This window comes from Cygnus olor, chromosome 16 (genome assembly GCF_009769625.2).
Source record: "Cygnus olor isolate bCygOlo1 chromosome 16, bCygOlo1.pri.v2, whole genome shotgun sequence".
Taxonomy (NCBI): Eukaryota; Metazoa; Chordata; class Aves; order Anseriformes; family Anatidae; genus Cygnus; species Cygnus olor.
In genome coordinates this window covers 14036903-14058690 of record NC_049184.1, presented here as the reverse complement: position 1 = coordinate 14058690, position 21788 = coordinate 14036903, and the positions used below count along the sequence as shown (strand labels likewise).

The 21788-nt window shown below is 44.9% G+C and overlaps 1 protein-coding gene across 2 annotated transcripts in view; it reads left to right on the top strand.

The window, feature by feature from the left end:
* The first annotated feature begins 297 nt into the window (after positions 1-297).
* The window catches only part of LOC121078895 (peroxidasin homolog), a 44360-nt gene continuing 22869 nt past the window's right edge, over positions 298-21788 (top strand). Inside the window, exons 1-4 of one of the 2 annotated variants that reach the window (XM_040575552.1) lie at positions 298-1885; positions 11343-11414; positions 18692-18763; positions 18998-19069. In XM_040575552.1, coding sequence (XP_040431486.1) covers positions 1722-1885; positions 11343-11414; positions 18692-18763; positions 18998-19069 — 380 coding nt within the window. In that variant the 5' untranslated portion in view covers positions 298-1721. The remainder of the gene's footprint in view (positions 1886-11342; positions 11415-18691; positions 18764-18997; positions 19070-21788) is intronic. The other variant, XM_040575550.1, reaches the window with a different exon arrangement.

Genomic DNA, 21788 nt, shown 5'->3' with positions numbered 1-21788 from the left:
CTCAGGGTGTTATTTAAAGGCTGGAGCAGATGCTGATTCTTTTACGACCTGTTTTGGTAAGAAAGGGCTGGGTGGCCACTAGAGGACACTATGCTCAAAAGCATGAGTTGGTCCTCGGGGGAATGGGGGGGGAGTTCAACAATTTCCCTGGTTTTCAAAGTGGTGCAAACAACCAGCAGATTGCTTGAGCATCAGAGGCAAGAAACCTGCTGCATAATGTCCTTTGCTGGCTAGAAGAAAATAGCTTTTACCATGTATTAAATGACTCCTGCTTAAATTTCTAAGTGCTCGAGTATAATGCATCAGCTATTGTATAATGGCAATTTGTCCAACGGCATATGTGTCAGCAGAAACTAAATACCTGCAAGTTTTCTGGGTGAGGAGGAGACCAATAATCTTATTACTGTATTCTGGAAAGTGCTTTCTAAGCCTTGATTTACAGGGTCATTGAGAGAGGGAGACTGGCAAAAATAACCACCTGAAAAGAAACTACAGAAAACAACACTTGGACCACAAATGCTCAAGTGACAAAGTATCCGAGGGGAAAAGAGAACCAGAGAGGTGATGTTGCTGTGGTTAAGTACCGTTTTGCCATGTTAATTGTTTTGCAGTTCATACCTTAAAGCAGACTTGCAGGTTCATAGAAAACTTTGGGTTGGTCCTCCAGGTAATATGGCATGATGGCGCGTCTGGACTTCCTGAGGTGGCTTTATATCCTAACGAGCCTTAATGTTTCACATTTCTGTTAAAACCACGCATTTGGGATCTTGTATAGTAATAACTGAAAACTTAAAGACAAGCCATTGGCACTCTTAAGCTTCTTTATAATGGTAAAAATGATTGATTAAATGGGGAAGGAGTCTTCCCTTTTGCACCTCAATTTCCTTATCCTTCAATGGGATAAACAGAAGCCTGTATTTCCTGCAGGAGTTACTGCAATTCAAACGTGGTTGTTTCCATTGTTTCTTTCCCTCTTCACCCCTCAATTGCCCTTGTTTTTTCCAGATCCATAACATTTTTCTAAATTACATCTTTGTAGTATGAAACTACATTAGCTAAAAAGTCTTTGAAATTAATCAGGTTTTACTTTGTGTAACATGACAGAAAGCATACAGTCAGGGTTTTTTTCTCTTTATTTGCAGGTTATTTATCTTTGTTAGTAGTCTCCCTTTTAAAATCCTTTGTCTGTAGCACTCCAAGTTCCCACAAACAGTGGGAGATGTATTTTACCAGATGTTATACATACATGCAATAACTATCCTAAAAGTCATACCGCCTGCTACATTTGACAGAGGCTGTTAGATAAGATGCCATCCTTAGTCTGCAGTGAGTGTTAAGGCAAAAATTTTGACATAAAAGCATGATCCCAGGCTATTCGAGTCCTAGCAGTTTTTTGTCATTGTCCACAAAGGTGCATTCTGTATGCTTTTAGATAAATGGCTAAGGAGTTAACCTGCTGTTAAAAAACAAGAAACAAGGCAAGAATAAATCAAAATTAAGACTTAAGATTTCAACACCACAATTAAAGAGGGGTGGGAACAGTCTGATCTTCAATGATGTACATAATGGCAGGGAGGGTGGGCGGTTGGACTGTCAAACTGCCTTAATTTAATTGCAAACACATGCTGATGAGTCCCCTCCTCCCGGACCTCAGGGCTGGGAAACTTTTTTGTCAGCTCCCTGCAGTTCAGAATTGAGGAAAATACACTCGGGCAAACACCATGCTGATCAAATCTTCAGCTCTCCTAGGCTTTTTGTGCTTTCTCCTCTTGCTTAGTTTCTCCTGTTCCTGCCCCAGTCGCTGCCTGTGCTTCAGGACTACGGTGAGATGCATGCATCTGATGTTGGAAACCATCCCCGACATCCCTCCCCAGACAAACATACTGTGAGTAGCTATTTCATTTTACTGCCTTTCTTACCTGCTTGGTCTCTAGGAAGGAGAAAGAAAAAGCCATGGCTAAAGGCATGCTTTTTCTCCTATTTGGTGCAGAGTTGTCTGCAGTGCAAACTGTTTCAGGCTTTCAGAACATAGAAAAGAAACTGCTTCTTTTGGCATCAGTTAATTGATAACACGACAATCAAGGGAGTTGAAAAATGCATAAGAAGAATGCCATGAAATCCCTGGAAGAAGGTTTTGGAGAATCAGAGGTCACAAATATTAAACTGTGCTCATAGAAAGGTACACAGTTTATGTTTGAGAAGGCTTTGTGTATGAGTGTAGGAGAGAGAGAGGAAATACAGCAGTTCGGGCTTTTGTCTCTACAGAACAAAACACCTAATTTTTCATAAATACAACCCTATTTCTTTTCTAGACTTTAAATTTTGGCTTTCCTGTTTCAATCTGAACTATACAAACCACATGTAAGCTTTATTAAGAAAACAGCAATCGGGGCATCTCACAGGCTCCTTGAGAAGTAAAAATATACCTGTTGGGTTTGCTGTTCCTTTTGGGGAGGGAGCTGCTGGGTGTGTCCATTCAAACAGAAAAGGTGTAGGAAAAGGGCATGTAACACTTCCAGACTTCTAAACAGCTCTTAGTGACAGGTCCAGAAGAGCACCTTCCTCTCATTCTGTATAGTATATCCTATTCTGTGGTATATCCTGTGCTAAGGGTGTCTTTAGGATGCAGTGGTGAATTTTCTGCAGTGACAGAATTTTCTCTTTGCACTTCTCTTAGCTGATCCCTTAGTTTGCAAGACCTTTTTTGTAAATAGCAGGAAAGACTTCTCAAAAATTCATCTCAAAACCGTTAAATCACTGCTGATTGTAAAACTTTTCCAACTCTAGTGGGTTGAGAAGCTGTTCTCTGTGCCCATAACAATCCAAATTTGGTCTCAGCCAGAACATCTATACGAGCGTGTCTCCTGTAAACATTTCTCTAATATTACTAATGCGATTTATCTGCGGGCAGCCTAAGGAACATAATGCAGGCAGGATGCTGGCGTTTTAATTGCTGCCATCCAGATCTGCTTGGGTGGATGGAAAAAAAAACACAGAGGTCCTAGCAGGACTGGCACAAAGGAAATGCCTACTCTAGCTCTGGCTGCCAGAGCTGTGCTGGTGCAGAAACTGATGGCAGCTGGGCTACGTGGGACTCACCCCAACTTGGGGCAGACCCAAATCTGGACTTGCTTTCTATCGAGGCTAATGACGATGTAGTTATTCTGCAGAGTAATGCTGTCTACTCTATGGTTTGTTACGCGTTAGGGGGGTTGTAGCTATCTGCTCTACAGTAACTTGCAGAGTTTCCCTCTCCAACTTGTCACCAGCCTTTTTGTCCCCTTACAAGTTGTTCTTGAATGGGAAACTGGGGTTTTAAGCATTAGCTAAATGGTATAGGTGTGAGGTATGAAAGCAGTCATATTTCAAGATGAGATGACTGTCTTTATAGGGTGGTATTTTTGAGGGAGTTTTATCTGGTATATTCTCTTCTAATACTGCCTGCACAATTATAAGTAAAACCCATACTGATAAGTAGTGATTCCCATAGATACAGAATAATAGGAGCCTGGTTAAGTTCTCTCTTGGCAGATCACATGCCTTTGTACGGTGTGCAGCAAGTAAAGATGCTGACTTTCTGACAATCTTGAGGATTTAATGTATGGAAATGCATTTGCCATATAGCATCCCATTGTATCTGTTATAAATACCATTTGACTAATTAAACTTTAAAAAAAAAATCGGAAAGATCAAAGAATGCTTCTTAACCAAGGCCCTGGTTACTCCTGGTTACTCCAGCTTTTAGGTACGTTAATCTTTCTCTTGGGAGAAACTGTTACTGCTCAACGTGAACACTCAGAATTCTAGCAAGAATATCTGATCGTGGAGTTATTCTGAGTAGAAAATGTGGGATTGTGATATTTTCCACATTTGCCCTTTGGTATGAACAGGACCAAGTCTGTGACTGCAGATTCAAACACCGATGCGAGGCTCCAGCTCTGTTCCCTCGCCAACCAGCTGCAGCTTCCAGATGGGCTTTGCTTTGAAGTCGGGAGTTTGGGACTTTCTGACTTCCGTGACTCCGTGCCACCCTCTCTCAAACAATCCTTGAAGAGCAGGGAAGTCTTCTAGCCGGCACACGCTGTGCTTCAACAAGCCCTGCTGGCAGATGGCCCCCTCGGGGCGGTAGCCAGCTGGCGTAACTTGGAGCAGCCCATGGCCGTCTCTGAGTGATGCTGGGACTGGCATGGAACCAGCTCCGGGATTGATGAGCTGTTACTGGCTCCTCTTTGGTCGCCGTTTCCCTCCTCCCTTCCCAGTCCCAGCTGGGTGCAGCCGAGGATCTGGCCCAATGTCTGGTTTTAGCAACAGTCTATTTGTCTTTGGTAATGAAGTCTGCTCGTTTTATCCTGAGCAGAGAATAGGATGGCAGGAATGGCTACGTGTGTACAGATAAGTAAGCTATAAAAATTCGTGGTGTTTAACTGCAAACGTATTTTGGCTGCTGTCTGTTCAACTGGAACGCGATTATCCAGATGTGATCTGCTGGTTACCGCTGGGATTCGAGCAGTTTCTTTAGCCAGCAGCCCAAAGAAGGGAACAGCTGTGAAACATACACTCCGAAAATTTCAATAGGTCTTTAACCTTCGAAGTCATTTGTTCTACAGAGTGACATTTGAAACAATAAACTTTGAAACGTGTGGGCACGAGGGGAAGAAATCCATGGAAAGAAGTTCCCCTCTGGCTGGCAGCTAATGGATTGCAATCCAATTATCCGTGGGTTATTCTCCTTTTTGCATTATGCATAGCACGTAATGAATGAGGACTTCGAGAGAAACGTAGCTGAGGGCACCAGCAAAGACGGCGCAGTAGCTGGGATGCGAACGCACTGCTGGCATGAACTGGAGGTGACCCAGTTGTTCACAGACCTGGTTGCTAATTGGGCAGCATGGGCACGGCCACTTTGACGAGCTTTGTTTCCCATCATTGCTGCGCAGCGTGCTGCATGTTGGCTGCCTGCTCGGTTCCCCTTTTCCTCCAGTCGGATGTTACGCAGCAGGAGGGAAGGCTGCGCTGGGACAGGCTGCAGCACTCTCCGTGTATCTTAAGAAGCATATTTGCAAGAAAACCGTCTACATTTGTAGGGGGAAGGCTTACTGAGCAAATGAGTTCTTGGAAATGCTGCTCCCATTGTGGTCTCTGTCGTGCGCTTTCGGTCTCTCAGATGAAGAATGGATTAGTCATTTCCTCTGCCTGTGATAGTCTTAGATGCAGTCATTGAATGTACACCCACACATTCTGGATGTTCCAGGTGTGATCTCCTTCCGACTTTTGCTGCAGTATTTAATCATCATTAAACCTTTGGAGGTGACCAAAGTCTTCTGTATGTTCTATTTATAAAAGTTACTTCATCAGAAGGAAGATGGGGAGGGAAGGTATTTGAAGGTTTTGTGTTTTTTCTTTCCTCCCTAGGAGCATTCCAGCATCTTTTGGTGACATCATCCTAACTCTTGGGTTTGTGGTTACCTCAAGTGTTCAGAAATCCTGTCTTCACTGACCTGTAGTGCCCTTTCATCTGGTTCTCACTTGAATATCTGCACTTTCGCTGACTGCCTTGGTCTCACAACATCCTTCTCCTCATACTTGTACCAGGACGTTTTCCTGTGCTCTTTAAGGCCGCTTTCTCAGAGTGGGCTACAGCAGTAGATTGGAGAAATCAGTATTTTTTGGTGAAAGAATGCATTTATATTCTGGTTAAAGACTGAAATGGTCATGCTCTTAAAAAAGAAAAAAGCCAACATCGTTACTGCAAAGGACTTGGTATTTAAAAATGCCATTAACAGTTCATTTAAGCTGACATGGTGCTACTGCTTTTTGGGTTTCCTGAAAAAATAAATATATCTTTACACTCTGAAACTTTCTTTCACCACTTCTGGATCAGGCTCAGGATACAGTTCAGGAGGAGGGAATATTGTCATTATTTGATGTGGGCAATATCTTGAATGGATGGTGCAAAGGAAATATTCATTAGGCTAAGAGACTCCTCCTTGCTGACATGAATATCCAAGAATAGATTTAGCTCATTTGATTAGGATCAGACCCTAATCTCCATACCAGCTGTTGATACATAATAGCTCAAATTATCTGAGATTGATGAGGTCGACAGTTTGCTGTGTAATCTTCCTACTTTAATACGTGTTCAGGGCCAAAAGTGTGTTTTGGAGGTGTTTTGCGCACCTGCCTTTTGCTGGTGAAAGCTATGGGATGCTTGGTGGCGCATGGCAAAATGATTCCGGCAAGGAAGAAGCACCAGCAGATGCCTTGTGCAGCTCTTCCAGACACGTTGCACAGCCCGACTTCCTCCAGACCCTGACCAGAATCGCATCTTTGGTAACTGGGCTTCCGGGGGGGCTGTGGGGAGTGCCTGTGGTGGTCCCAAACCACCCAGAACTGCCAATAACCACTTTTTTTTGTATAAATGAGTGCCGTAGTCTTGTACAGTTGAACACGTGCCTGTGAGTGTGTGCTGGCTTGTGTGCACAGAAGAACGGGGATCAACACAGCAGCAGTCAACGCACCAAGCTGAATTCCTGTCAAGCTCTTGCTCCGGCTGATGAAGAGGGAGCCCTTTTAAAAATCTGCCCTGTTTGTGGGTGCTGAAATTTTAAAAAGCCTTTTTCAGGAATGCCTGTGGTAACTTCTTAATTAAAATCTAGCATGCCCATCCCTCTACTTTCAATCTGTAAGAAGTGTACAAAAGGGAATAGCAGCTTGTTCTGCAGCATGAGGCTCTCCGCATATGCTTGCACTTCTCTGTTTCATCCGTCATCTTACTATCTTCTTCATCAGTATTTCCATGCTGAATGTGTTTTCCTTCCTCTTCACTCCTCAAAGAGTCAAATCTTGATGGCTTAAACTGGAACGCCCCAAAATAGCAGAAACTTGGAGCCCCCCCAGCCCGGAGCCCCACTGTGGTCTCCTCTCCCTAGCAGAGATGACAACGCTCAGTTGTCCTTGTAGGGATTCACAGATGAAGGCTGTCATTTATTAAAGCCGTTTGGGGTCTTGTGTGCAAGAGGGACGTTCCTGAGCTGGGGAGCTGATGACAATGAGTCTGGAAGACTTCATTCCCATCTCAGCAAGGCTGTTTTCCCTTCCTGCCAGCACTGTAGCTGTTTGGCAGCGTGGGGGAACCTGCAGAGCTGACTCCGATGTTCTGTGGATAAGTTAGATAAACGAGCATCTTCCTGACAAGTGCTCTGGCTCTTATTATAAGTGGGAAACTTGACTTAAAAAATCATGTTTAGAATGTCTTACGCACCCCAGGAAAAACTGGGAGGAACCTCGATGTCTTATCTCCCTTTGTAAAACAACCTTTACTCTCAATGTCTTTGGTGATGATGGTTGGTTGGCTGCCACTTACCCAACCACTTCTGGGTTAAATGGCCCCAAACTGACAGCGCCATTGCTGTGCACAGTGTTTTGAACACAAAAGATACTTCAGTGAAGCAAACCCAGTAATTTCCACAGAACTGCAGTAAAATACCTCGTGTAGCTAATTATCTGGTTAGGTAACATAGTAATATATATCATTCTTTAAAAGCCTAAATAGATTAAACAGAAATGGAAGTTTCTTGTAAAAGCTGTAGATTGCTTTATATGCTAATTGTTGTTAATTATTTAACACAATGATTTCAGGAACGATTGCTCTGATAACAGCTGAGAGGATCGTAAAGATTTGAGTGTAAATACCTGTGTCCCCAGGCCATTTGTAAATTCTCTCTTTCTTGGTAAGCCTCGGGGACAGGGCTGAGAGTTCCCACAGTCAGGAAAGGTGAGTTATTTCACTAGCAGATCCGAGATTATCCATGCATTCCATCCAGATTCCTGCCAGAGCCGTGGTGCTTTGGCACGAGGATTTGGTGAGGTTTTCTGCAGAGGCAGTCAAGCTGCTGCTGTCTGGAGGGTTCCACGCTGAGTGGTGCGGGACAGCCGCTGTCCCAGGGCACTGGGTGTGCGCTGGTTGTGTGAAGGTAGGAAAAGGTCTGGGATACTCTCTTGTAACCCCAGACTGTCAGCTTTGAAAGCATGGGGGAGAGTTAAATCGCAAGGGACTTCCCCCCGGCCCCCCTGTTTTGCAGATCCCAAGGTGAAGGAAGCAGGCGGGAGGGAGGGAGCCCAGCTGCTGACATCCACAGCAGCTGGGACAGGCTGGCACCCGAGCAGCTGCGTGGTGGGTCCTGATGAAAAGCACACTGCTTTGTTAGGAGAAACATCAAGTTTCCAAAGCGAGTACCCTGGGAATAGGGAGAAACAAGCGTTTCTGTGTAAGGGACAAACTCTGCAGGGAATGGGAATGCTCTCAATCACTGCACGCAAGCCAGGAATTTCCCAGGGCAGCCTTACATAGTGTTCTTTCACTAGCTGAGCTCAAGGCTAAGGCAAAGTCTGGAGGAAGATGCTGTGGATGAGCCAAAGTTGTTTTGTTTGTTTATTTTTCTTTTTTTAAATGCATTGGCAAGGATGAAGATATGGGTTCCTCTCAGACTGTTGCCATTGTGTGATGGAAGGCAAACCAGAGTGACCCTTCCAAAGGAGTGCAAAACAGATGAGTTCAGAACTTGGGGTCCAGGGACTCATTTTAGATCTTACCTGGAATTGAAAAGGGATGAAAAATCAAGGCATTTCATTAAAATAACATGCTAAGCTTTATTATTTGCTCCTTGAGGGTGGTGGTGGGGAAAAGTTCCTGTGAGTTTGCAGTGCATGAAACCAGACCTGGTGCTCACCCAGCAGTGGGAACCATCAGGAGGCATCTCTGCCCCTGTGCTTCTCACCGGCAGGAACACTGCTGATAAAAAAGGTGCAGCCAAGCTGCAGTGCTGAAACCTTTATTAGCGATGCGTGATTGCTCTTGCCAGGCTCTGCAGCCCAGGCTTGCTTTATTGCTCTCACAGGTGAAAAATCCCACTCTCTAGGAGGTCTGACTTGCTTAGGGAGCTGCAGACTTCCCCAGCACCATTTCCATGGAGTTGTTTTCCGCAAGTGACCCAAAGTGAAAGCAATCCTGGGAGTGGGGGAGCTTGTGTTTATTTTGATGGCTTTTCAGAGGTGTTTTCAGTTACCCGTGGTTCTGGGTTTTGCTTGTAGTTTCGGCTGGGGAAGCCGTGCTCTTATGTGTGAATGCTGGGGTGTGAAGGATTGTAGTTCGCTGTGTTCATTAAAATAGTCGGATTTTTTTTCCCACCAACAGTCTGTGACCCAAGGTGGTGTTTTACACCTCACTATCTGCTTCCCACTGCCTTTCACGAGCATCAGCAGCCTCAGCCTTGACTCCTGTGTGTTTCTCGCATTTGTTTGTTCCCTCCCCTATTACCTGTAGCCAGCTGCTTGGACTAATTACACTCTCCTCGCAGCCCCCCAGGGAGGCAGAGTTGGTGTCTGTGTGTTACAGTGCATAAATCAAGTTTGCATTTCTTCACCTTTTCTCGTGGTCTAGTTTTTCCCTCATTTCCTTTTAATGAGACCGTGGAGAACAGTGCATCGTGCTATCGCCTTTGCCGATAGTTAATTGTATTTGGCTTTACGGTGTCAGCAGTGGCCTCGAAAGCTCTAAACAGATACCATCAAATTCACATCCTCAGTGAAGAGGGATCTGTGACACCTTCCGACAAGGAGAGCAAGAAATATGCGTTCGAAACAATGGAAGTAAAACTAAATGCACCAGAAAATGTCAAAGGTAAAATTATTGTTAAAAACTGCCATTCTAAAGGGGGATTTTCCCAGACTGCAGAGTTTGCAGTGGACAAATGTTGCTTGCAAGTTACATATGAAATACTTTTTTCAAAATGCTGAAGCTGTGTGCCTTCCTGCCCTCTAGCTCTTCAGTGTGTGATACTTACCACTAAGAAAGGGGAGAAAGTTCTCTTATTTAGTCTACTCATTTCTTTGTTCAAAGCTGAAAAGCTACAGAAATGGGGAAAAAACAAGAGAAGAGACAACTTCCACTGTCATTCTATTGCATTCAGTGATAAATGGGGTAACAAGGCAGAGATTTAATATTTCAGCGTAACTTGAGTTCAATAAAAATACTGTATTTTTTCTGCCTAAAAGTAAGAAAGCTTAGTGGGATTCTTTTTAACATAAAATAACCTTCTTTGCAAACTGTTATGTGGAAGAAACATTACATCTTAAACTAAAATCAGCTTTAGTTACTGTGTATCCTCCACTCCACTACTTGCTCAAAAACCTTTCAGCCCCCTTGGATACTCACTCTGTTTGTTTACAGCTATCTGCAGTGAATGCACTTTGTTATAGTCTTACATAGGCCACAATTCTTGTCGAAGCTCATTCTAAAAATAAGTGTTGAACATTTAGCAATATGTATAATTCTTGTTTTAAACTGTGACTCCAAATGCTCCTTAGTTTACCACCAGAATGACAGGCATTTCAGCACATTCATGTGTTTTTCCCCTTAAAGCAAATGCCCTTAAAAGGCTGTCTTGAACAGAAATAGCTGTGTGTTCACTAAAGGTGATAGTTCAGGCAGTATGGGAGAAAAAAAATAATTGTTGCGCTTCGAATAGAAACTAACAGCAAAAAAACTGTTGTCAGTCTTTTGCAATTTGTTATAATATGCTGGACCATGCAAGGTGCCAAATCGATGCGCATTCCCTATAGAAGTGATTCTACTTGGTTAACCAGGTTAAACCACTTAGCTCTTATTTTATTATCTCATTAGCCATCTAAACAACATGTTTTAGGGTTCCAAATCAATGTAGATACATGGACAGCCCTTGAAAATTGCCAGAATCCCCCGGACTCCACTAATTCTAATTGAAGTTGGCACAAATTTGAAATGCAGGCAGCGATAAGCTGTTCTGAGTCTTGGAGCACTGCGGAGCAGAATGTGAAATGCTTATTACATGAGGTTATTTGATCAGATTTAACCATTTTAGGACAAAGACAATTTTGCTGTGGACCTAAAACATGGGTCAACATGATTATGTGCATTCCTCTACAAACCAGCATGAGATGCAAGAGCAATTGTACGTGAACTTGGGGCGCTGAGCAGCAGACCTTGTCCGCAGTTCACGGAATTGATCACTTGAGTCCTTTCAGCCTTCAGTTTTCTATGAAATGAAAATAAATTTGTACGTTTTATAAATGTAGGGTTGGTTTTGCAGGCTTTCAGCCGATTTTGCAGGCAATGGTAGCCCCCCAGCCACCATCCCCACTCTTCCTCCTCTTCTTCCTCCTCCCCATCCCTGATTGTTGTCTCCGTTTCTCCAGTCCTGTAGACCTGACACAACAGACTCTCCCAGCAGTCCTCCTCCCTTTGTTGCTGATTGCTACTGCCTCATTTATATTATGAGTGTACTGATTGTGTTTTCTGCTTTCAGAGATTTACGTTTCAACCACATCAAGGAGATACAACCCGGAGCCTTCAGGAGACTGAAGAACCTCAATACTCTGTAAGTCCTGCTCAGTGATCCTGCAGTGAGGTTATCTATTTATTACATTAGTACTAAATGCTATCATGGTTTAAGGATGGTCTTGGTCATAGTTATTTCAGCCAATTTGCCCATACCCAGTTAAAGCTTTAAAATTCTCTCTGTTTTACCCTGGATCATGTGTCTTACCCTTTCTAATTAAATGTACAATTTAATAACTTTTTCATTTTGGTAGTTAACCTGTCTTTAAAAAAAGAAGATTCCTTGTACATACTCTTGCTGCCTGAGGATGTTTCAGCAGGTATGGCTTTGGAGCAGCCCATAATGGCCTGGACGGCAGAGGGATGCATTAAAAGTGTCTTTATTTCCATAGTTGCCTCAAATGTTTACTGAAGTGAGTGTGTCCTTACAAATGCCAGTCTGTCACTGTGTTTTGCCACAGAATAAATACCTACACCTACCCTTTTGCAGATAGGGATGGGAGTAGAAGGCAGTTCCTTGAGCCTGGCATCCCAGCCAGGGCAGGCATGCTCACGTCAGTCTGCTATACTACTTTATTAACGAGTTTCTTGCTCTGCTCAAAGGAAATAATGGGAGCCTTTGCTGCTTCTTGCCTTAAGGCTGAGAGTTTGAAGATAGATATGAGTACATCTGCACTATGTAGCCAAGAAATCGAAAACAAACCAGCCCCCAATCAGAAACAGAAGCTGTGTCAGCACAGCAATGTGCTGGATGTAATTGGCCTGTTGAGGCTCAGATCTGATTATTCAAGCTGTTACATGGCGCTAAGAGCTATAAGATTTCTAGGTTCAAGCTCTTCGTGAGGCAAACCAGCTAGTCTGAGAGTCTGCACTGCATGACAGATGCATTCATATTTCCTGGGTTCAGACATTCGTGGCCCCAAACAGCAAGAGAAAGTCCAGATTATTTTTTTCTGTCTGACCTTGAAAGATCTGAAGTCCCTGGTCCAGTAAAGATATCAGTGCTGAAAGATGGCAAGACTGGGCAATAAGAAGTTCAGTCAATTGTAAGAAGTTGTAGAAAGAGTAACAATGCAGGAGTAATTTGTCATAGAGAGCTGTTTAAAAGCTATATTTTAAAAATCAGCGTTTGCTAAAGTTTGTTCCACTGTGTGTAGGAGACTGATCGACCAAACCAAGCAGCATGACTGCAGGCTGCTTTCAGCTGAACCCTGGGGAAACCAAGGAGGCTGGCAGGCTTGCACAGGAGAAATGCTCCACATAACGAACAGAGTTCTGTAAGAGATGCCAGGTGCTGTCCTCACAGTGCTTAAATGTAGTCAGGTCCCTGGCATGTGCAAGACTTCTTCTTACTTTCTAACTCCTGCCACTCTGCTACATGGGGATATGCAGCCTAGCTGAGAAAGACAGACCCATGTCTCAATAATATCTGTATGCTCCATGACTTTGTCCAATCTTTTTGGTTACTGCTTACACACGCTCCTGGGTAGGGACCTCCAGGGCAGGAATTCCATGAACAGATCCTGAAGGAAATAGGCATGAATATACACTTACTGTCCCTAATCTCGTAGTTATGGATGCCAGGGCAGTAAGAGGGATGTGTTTTTGCACAGATGGTGGACAGGCTCTCACGCTTTCCCTAAACAGCATCCTGCAGCTGTCCTCGGAGCCAGAATATACTGGGTTGGCTAAAAAACACTGCCCTAAGAAAATACGTCATTTTTATATTTCAGTTCTGAAAATCAACTGTTCTTACAAATGAAACCTTTCCATTTAGATAGTTCATTTACTTTGTTTTATTTCCTGCTTTGGCCAGCAAGCTGGAAGAATCAGTTATTCTCAAGCTCGCAGGAGTTATCGGGTTCCCCATAGGTGGGAGTTAACAGAATGGAAATCAGACCTTGTGCTCCTCATGCAAGGGTCTCTCCAGGAACTTTGGTTTCTCCAATTCCCATATCAGAACCGACAAGAGCTGAAGAATTTGCTGATGTTTCTTAGATGGTAACCTTTTGGCTCAGGACTTGCATAGGTTTTCAAGTGATAAAGAGAATAAATCCTTAAAAATCCCTGAGAGACGTGCTGGGGAAGTTTGGCCAGAATATTTGAAGCACATGGTTTAGAGGACAGAGCAGCTCAGGTTCCATATGCAGGAACTCTGAGATTGCTGCTATCTGCCGTGGGATTTACAGAAATAAAGTTCCTTAACCAAGTAAAAGCTTTTAAAAGAGCCTGTTCCTGAAATCCTTTGGCCTGGCAGAGGAAGGGCAGCAGAGCCTGGTGCAGTTTCTGTTTTGCATCCCCTTTTGGGCAGGATGGCTGTACAATATCCAAGTTTGACAGTTTATAAACCACCCTGATAAGGAAACCTTTGTACCCTGCGTTGGAGAGAGAGATGCAGAGAGGTGGGCTGAGAGAAGAGCCTGCCCTGAATGTCCCGTGGAGCTTTTAAACATCCTGAGTAAAGTTCAGACCTTCCCCTGGCTCTCCTCTCTTCTTTCCTCTCCCCGGTGCAGGAGATTTGGTAAATTACAGAGCACTACTGAAATTAAAAACAGGAGCCCTGTTTGTCTGTGGAGGAGCAACAGTCATTACATGCTCCTGCCTTTGGGCCCCTGGTGCACCACCAGAGGTAATAAGCATTTATCCTAAATGCTGCCCCACTGAGACCTTGCTTGTTGGCTGTCCGCAACGTCGCGTGCACCAACTTTCTTGGGCAAAAAGTCTTAAATCTGTAAGGTTTTCTCATCCAGTCCTCTCCCTTCCCATGTAGCTGCCGGTCTCAGAATCTCCTTTGTGTATTTTTAAGCCGTTACTATGTCACCGTAGTAAAAAAATGTAGAGCAGCAGGGAGCGGGAAGGAAAAAAATTCTCTTGTATGCCATCCGCAGAGTGCCGGCAGCTTTGCAGCAGCTGTTTTGCTCGAGTTGGCCGATGCCGGCCGCATCGCTTAACCCAGCATTAGCTCACAGCAGGTGCTGGGCCCTGGAAGAGAACAAACACGTTGCAAGCCCGTGGTGAGAGGCAGTGTCTGACTGCCTCCCAGTCTTCGCTCCTTTAGGTCATCTCCGGGTGGGGATGGATGACGACACCCCTGTGTTACTGCCCTCTTGTGTGCTCCCCCAGGAGGCCGGCACCCTGCTGCGCTGACCCAACCGGGCGATTGCTGTGTTTTCACGCTAATGCCGTCACAGCCCAGTAGTTGCTGCTGTTTGTCCCTCCAGCTCGTAGAAACCTCGAGCCCTGAGACCAAAGCAGTACTTACTAACTTCCCCAGCAGGTTTTTTTGTCCTCCTGCCTGTATCGTGGGCACCTGAGGGAACAGGGACTCTGAAGAGGCCACGTCCTCGCTCACATCGTGCTTCTCTTTCCGCCTTAAGTTACCTGTTTTCACACTTGTCTGTCTCTGTAAGTGCTTTGAAAACTATTTAGGAAGCATTATGTGGGAACAAAAAGCACTTCTGGTGAGCTCTGCAGCTCTCCTTTAGGTGCTGCTTTCAGGGTTGCTGACAGGGACAATGTGCAGGCTGCCTCGGATCCTCCGGTGGCTCCTGAGGGAACACGGCCCCGTGAGCAGGAGGGGACGTCGGAGCCTGATGGATCTTGAAATAAAGGTTTCTCTCTCACCTATGGGAAATGGCTATTCCAAATCATCCTGTCAGCAAGGGAGAACGTATAGCTGAACATTAAACTAACTTTTTCTCCACCTTTAAATACGCTACACGATGATTTCTGGTAATGGCGCGAGGGAAAAAAGTAGCTGCTATGTCACGACGACTGCAGCATGTCGTTTGTCAAAGGAAAGGGAACATGTTTTGAGTATGAATGCTGGACTGTCACATCATCTAATACATTCTTCAAAATAGAAAAACGACTCAGTGAACGCAACTTAAGCCTGCGCTTGGCAACCTGGAGGCAGGGTGGAGAGGGAAGAGGGAGGGACGGTCAGAACACAGAGCCTAAAGGAAACTCAGTGGGAAATGCTCTCTTAGAGGATATGGGCCAGCTTGTGTGGGGCTTGTGTTGTATCCCAAGCCTCCCAGAAGAATTTTCAGGAATAAAACCTGTACGATTGAGTCCGCCTGTTCGTTCTGAGCCAAATTCGCCAGCTGTCCTGGAGGGGAGTGCCACATCAGTTTGCTATCTGTTGGTAAGCTCCAGGAAACGTACTTCTGATATTTTTAATTTAGCTCATTTTGCAATGGGTTGTGCTTGAGACATACATCAATAATGATCTTTCCAGCTTCTGTCTGCCAAAGCGTTTATTCCCAGCAGATCCAGTTAGCGGTAGAACTTAGCTTTCAATTCTCTGCAACTTAAATGGGTAATTGGGCATTTTGCTATTGATTGCAGCTGGGATCCGTATCCAGGTCATGCAAATCATGGCCAGGATTTTGCACACTTCTTCGCTTGGGTGAACTGCACAGGAGTCAAGGAACAGACAGCTGTCCACAAGCCATCTGAAGTCTTTCTAGGATCCAGATGTGCTGTCTTGACTATGTATTTCCCTGAAAGTAGCTCTTTGGAATATGTACAGTATGAGGGACTTCATAAATTATCTCAGTTTTGAGTGTATTCCAGGACATATCCTCCTGTTACAATAGGGAATCCTGAGACAGGAAACAGAGATTGCTTCTTCCATACGCTTTTTAACCTTTAATCAGGCAATGAACAATTTAAGTATCAGACCATGAGATAAGAGACCTGCACGGTGCGTGCTGTTTGAACTCCCAGAGTTTCTCTTGTTTGGCTTGGATCACCCATTCTGTCCCCTTTTAACTGTCCTAAACAACAGAGACACCAAAATGGACTCGATGAATGTTTTTCGATAGCACCAAAATTCAGCCAGTCGACAAGCTGCGATTTAAAATCTCCCTGCATTTCAGTCCAGGTCTAAGCTCTCTGCGTTAAAGGGTCTGTGTTAAGGGGTTAAAGGGTCTGTGTTAAGCCAAGGATCCCACACTGTTGTGGTGTAGGGGGTGCTCCTCAGCCCATCGGCGTGCCCCTACCCCAAGGGTCTGCTTGCTGGCAGCCCTCTCGTGTCCTCCGTGAGTCGAGCAGTCTATGCCAGCCGCGTGGCGGGGGACAGATGCCTGCATCCAGGGGAATGATGTCCCAGCTGGCACCTGTTTATCAGCCTATCCAGCATCCTCAGAAGTGGGGCCAAGGATCAGATAGCAGAGAACAGGCCGCCTCCTTTCTCCCCTGGCTGAAGATGAAAGTGTGCTGATAGAGGGCAGGGAAGGAAGCGTGCGCCGCTGGTGCCTGTGTTGTCTTTGTCCTGTGGGTAAATAGACAAAAGTCCTCTCCTGCACCGCTCTCGAGCAGTCCTCGGGTGTTCGATCATCAAATAAACCTTGGGGTTGCTTTTCAGGGGCCGAATTTCCACTCAGCATATCTGGCTGTCAAAGCACGACAGCGTGTTCCAAGGGCTTGACATCATTTTTGCATCCTTATGAGTGAAATCGGGTTTTTTAGCCTCAGTCGTGTGTGTTGAGCCATTGCTCGCAGCTGTGCAGAAACTTGCCAGCATCTTTCTGCCTTAACCTCTTCGGACTGCTTGTCCACGCTGCTGGTACGTGCAGCTTGGAAGTGGCATTCAAGTCCATGGTAGCAAGATAGGTAATCAAAAGAGGATAGTAAGATTTTTCTCAAATCCTTATTGCTTTGGCTTCCAAAAATGTGGTTTTTGTTTCTTTTTCTCCCCTTCATTCAAGTACCATCTGTGCTTTTTGCACCTTTAATGTAGTTCCTCACCTGAGGACAAGCTGGTGGAGGGCTGGCGCAGCTCAGGTACCTTGTGAAGCTGCCGTAACACAACTGTGTTTCTGAGATCTTTCATCGTTGCATCCCTGGGGCATTCGATTGTATCTTCATCTTCTTTTCCCACGTGTTTTTGCCATTTTTCCCCACCTCTTTGTCTTTTCTCTCTATCCTTTACCTGCACAAATGTTCCTCCCAGGATGGGACCTTTGCCAGAGGCTCTCTGATGTGTTGTCAACCTGATTTTCTCCATCAAAGGAGGGGGGCAGAAAATTGGGCTTTCTGCTGGGAAACCACTGAACCGTCTTCCCATGTGCTGTGAGGTAGTGGATCATTTCTGAGGAATACAGCGATCACAAAAAGGAGAGAGAGAATGAACTTGTAAAATGAGCTCCATGGGCAGCCTGGCCTGGTTTTGTGTTGAATTTGACCTGATATCGGAAGGTCCAGCTGCTTACAGAGGGAAGAGCAGTTTTTCCTAGAAAAACAAACCTTTGCGGTGCAGTCACAGCTCTCCTCTTTGTCCCCACGTCCATTTAAGAACTTAAAAATAAGCGTAGTCAGTGAGATCCTTAATCCTAGCCATCGGGCTACGAAATCCACTGGTGGCCACCGTGAGGTTTGTCGGATCCAATACCGTGGGGAAAAAGACCCCCACGAGCGCGGTTCGACAGCCACGATGAATAGTTAAACCTCATCCATTAAAGAGCTATTTGTAAGTGATTAATTTAGTTTTCTTAGCGTTGGGCTTGGCAGCGGTCGCAGAGGAGGTTTCTGTAGCGTTCGGCCATGTGGTCACCGCTGTTGCACCCAGCGTAGCTGTTACAAGGACGGGCTGCTTTCTGCTTGTTGGCGCAGGCAGTCATTTGCACGCACAGTCATGGTAACTAAACACACAAGTCAGAGACTGCCTGCCAATGTGATGTTGTCCATAGGTTTTGTATTAAAATCTGGCACGAGGCTCTCCAGATTGAAAGAGGCTGTTTCGGAATAGCTGTGGGACTCAGATCTATATCATTTATTTACTTTTCGTACGTACATATTTGTATACAAAGTGATTAAAACAATGCCTTACCATTTAATAACTGTTATAACCTATGAAGTAGCGTTTCAGACTGCTTTTGTACAGTTAAAACTTGGTTCTGCATGCCCCTGCTCACACGTTAACACAACCATGCATCCCCCAAAACCTTCTGTAATTGTACAAAAATGGCAGCAATGATTTAATTTGTCCCTTCTCTCTGCTTTCTGCTGTCTCCCTTCCCCTCATTCTTTTCCTGGCCAAAATTGTAACTTTTGGGTGAAAGCCACTGTGACAAAAGGTAAGGAAATGTTTTTGAATGTTCCTTACTGGAATGCACCTCTGGGCAAGAAATGTTCTCATTGACTTAACTGTTGTGAGCATCCTGACTGCAGGCTGATAACCCCTTTAAATCTTAAATCCTATGAAACCCGTGGATTAAGGATTTTTTCAGTGGCCATCCAGTAATACAAATGCCACAAGTCTCTCTCACACTGAATTCACCAGCTATGTTTTTTCTGTCTTGATCTGAACAGGCTGCTGAACAATAACCTGATAAAACACATTGTGAGAAGATCCTTTGAAGGTCTGGAGAACCTGAAATACCTGTGAGTTGCTGTCTCGGTAGTTTCTTAACCCCTTGGAAATTTAACAGCCCACTCCAACGTTTTCCAGTGCAGGATGCACTTTCTGTGCTCAGAATTTCTGGATGCTGATGTTGCAGGTGTAAAACATTGCCCCTGAATCCAGTCAGAAAGCTCTGCTTTGGATTCCTGTGTTATTTAAAATACAACTGCTGAGCAGTTATCCTAATGCTTTTTTTCTTTCTCTCCTTTTGAAAGCTACCTTTATAAAAACGAAATTCAGAGTATCCAGCAGCATGCCTTCAATGGACTCCGCTCTCTGGAGCAGCTGTAAGTACAGACGAGTGCTGTTTGTCGCTTGAGTGTGTCGTGCAGAAGAGCTGAGCTGTTGGCTTGCCTAATCCCAATGCTGTGTTTCTGTGTACCAGCCACTTAGGAAGGAGTAGGATGAGGTTCTACTGTTTTGAGGTCCAGCTTTGTAACACTGCACTGGCTTCACTTGAAAACAGCTGGTCCCAGTATTGATTTGAGGTAGTTAATACCAAGGACTCTTCCTACTGACATCCCGTATGTTTTCTCCTGAAACTAAACCTCTGGAGCATAAGAAGAGCCCAGCTGTGCTTTTAATTCCCTGTATGTCCGAGGATCTTACAGTGGGAGGAAAATGGGGATGTGTAGGATGGCTTGAAACAGAAGGCAGCTGGCCTGCTGTGTTTATGTCTGCCGTGACTTCTGGAGCAGAGCGTAGGGTCTGGCTGTTCTCTTGAACTGATGGTGCTGGTTCAGTTTCTCTCTTATCCAAACCTTTGCTGAAAGCGAATGGATGGAGTGCGAACTGAGAGCTGGGATGGGGTATTTATGGAAGCCACCAGGGTGGTGGTGCTCGCATGCGTTAAATCATCTGGAAATTCCAATGGGGAGAAGAAAAGATGGATGCAAACCAAGTAGTGACCTTCCCTCCAAGCTGCGAGGCTCTCTAGGATGAAAGGAGCCTTATGAGTCTTACTGGCAGCTGGAGCCTCTCACAGTGACATTCCTGCATCCTTAATTGCTCCCCTTCTGTGTATTGCAAATCCACGCTGTTTATTCTGTCGAAGAAGTTTTGTTTTTTGACCGTTCGGGCTCCATGCTAAAGGTGAGATGCGAAGACTGACTCTTCTAACGGGGCTTGCTGAACTGGGGTTGGATTTTTCATGTCAGGTGTCATGATATATTATGTGTACGTGGATAAATTTGTGTGTGCTGGAAAGAATGCAAGCATAGGTATTTGAAGTACAGCAATTATTTACATCATCGGAGAACAGGGAGCAAAGGTGAAACCACTAATTCATAGATTGGCCCAAACGACAGAGTTTATGGGGCTGGAATGTAGCTAACAATTTTGCTGTAAAAAGAATAGGATCCAGCTTGTTCTCTAGGCTGACAGCAGAAGTGGATGGGGTGTAGCTGCAAGCTATAGGTACTATAGGTATTATAGCTATAGGGCATTACAGGCAAGCTTAACAATAGGTGTGCTGCCATCCTTGTGTATGGTATGTTTTTTCCATCAGACAGCTCAGCAGTGATTCCTGGGAGAAAACAGGAAGCAGAGACTGGCTCAGCTGTGCTCAGGGAGATGATGCTGGCCTCGGTCATATTTTAACGATGAGCGTTCCAGACTTGATGTCACAAATAAAAGAAAAAAAAAAAACACAACAAAGCCACAAAAACAACAAACAACCCTTGGAAAGGCTCATCTGTTTTCAATCTCGAAGGCAGGCATGGTTCCAAAAGAATTAGCTTTGCTCAAATCCTACCCCGTTTTCCTGTACCCCACGAGCCAGCTTTTCAAGGAAAGTGTAGCCCGATTGATGGACAATATCAGATGCTTTCCTCAAAGGCCAAAGCAATGACAGCAGACATCTGAGACTTATTACAGTACATGCGTTTCCCTCTCCCCACTCTTGCCCTCCACTGCAGGATCTGAGTCACCGTGCCTGTTTTGTGCTCTGATAGCGATCCATTTATTGTGAATCCTTCCATTACAAATCAAACAGCCATGCGGAGGCTTAGGCAATTATTTCTCATCCCAGTCAGCTACAATAGCAGTGAGTATTTGTAGACCCACGATTAATCAGTGTCTGTTGGGAAATGTATGCTTGTGTAAAAATCGGGGAAGAATTTGGGCAACTTGGAAACTGCCCTGAGATGCATTTAAAGGTCAGGAACACGTCGGTTATGTCAGTGCACGTCACAGCTAAGGGGAGCAGGGGATGTCAGGTACCTTGGTGTGGTGCTGCAGAGCCCAGCTTTCCTTGGCTGATGGCAAGGGGTAACTTGGGGCAGTGCGGGAGGTCTCTGCGGATGGAAGAGCAGGTTGGTTGCATGAGCAATAAATAGCAGGGCTGTTCACATTAACGAACCATTTAGATGATAGTGTTCCAGCCGACCGCATTATCTCTGTCTTTGGAGGCTGTTTTCCTTCCACAGAAGCAGAATAGCCTGATGACAGCAGTACCCAAATGTTTCTGCTCTTGCTTGGTAGATGTATTTCTGGGAGCCCCTGTTAGCATCACAAACAAACGCAGGCTGGAAGAAGCCTCTGGATGTCTCTAGCCCAGCCTCCAGCTCCAAGCAGGACCGACTTCAAAGTTTTATCAGAATGCTCAGGGCCTTTTTCTAAAAATTAATTCTTGGCAAACTCGTGATCCCTCTCAGACATGTTTAAATTTCTAGGTTGGAGACAAGTGCCTTAGAGTATGGCTATTTCATCTCAACGATCTGAGGCTATGTAGGGGGATGTCAAGGCACTAGGAGCAAGGCAGGCAAAGTTCTTGGATGGTGGTTAGATGGGGAACAGCTGCTGCAGGCTCTTCATGAGTTTCATTCTTTCACAGTTTAAAGGAAGAGCAAAGCTGATCTCCCCAGTGTGTGTTACAGTTTATAAAGAGAGAGTAAACAATTGAGAGCACAGGGAGAAGCCAGTGTTGGCTACTATTTTTGCATGTGAAAATTGGAGATACTAAAGAGAATACTGGCTTCTAAACATCTGTCCTGAGACGCGTGGTGA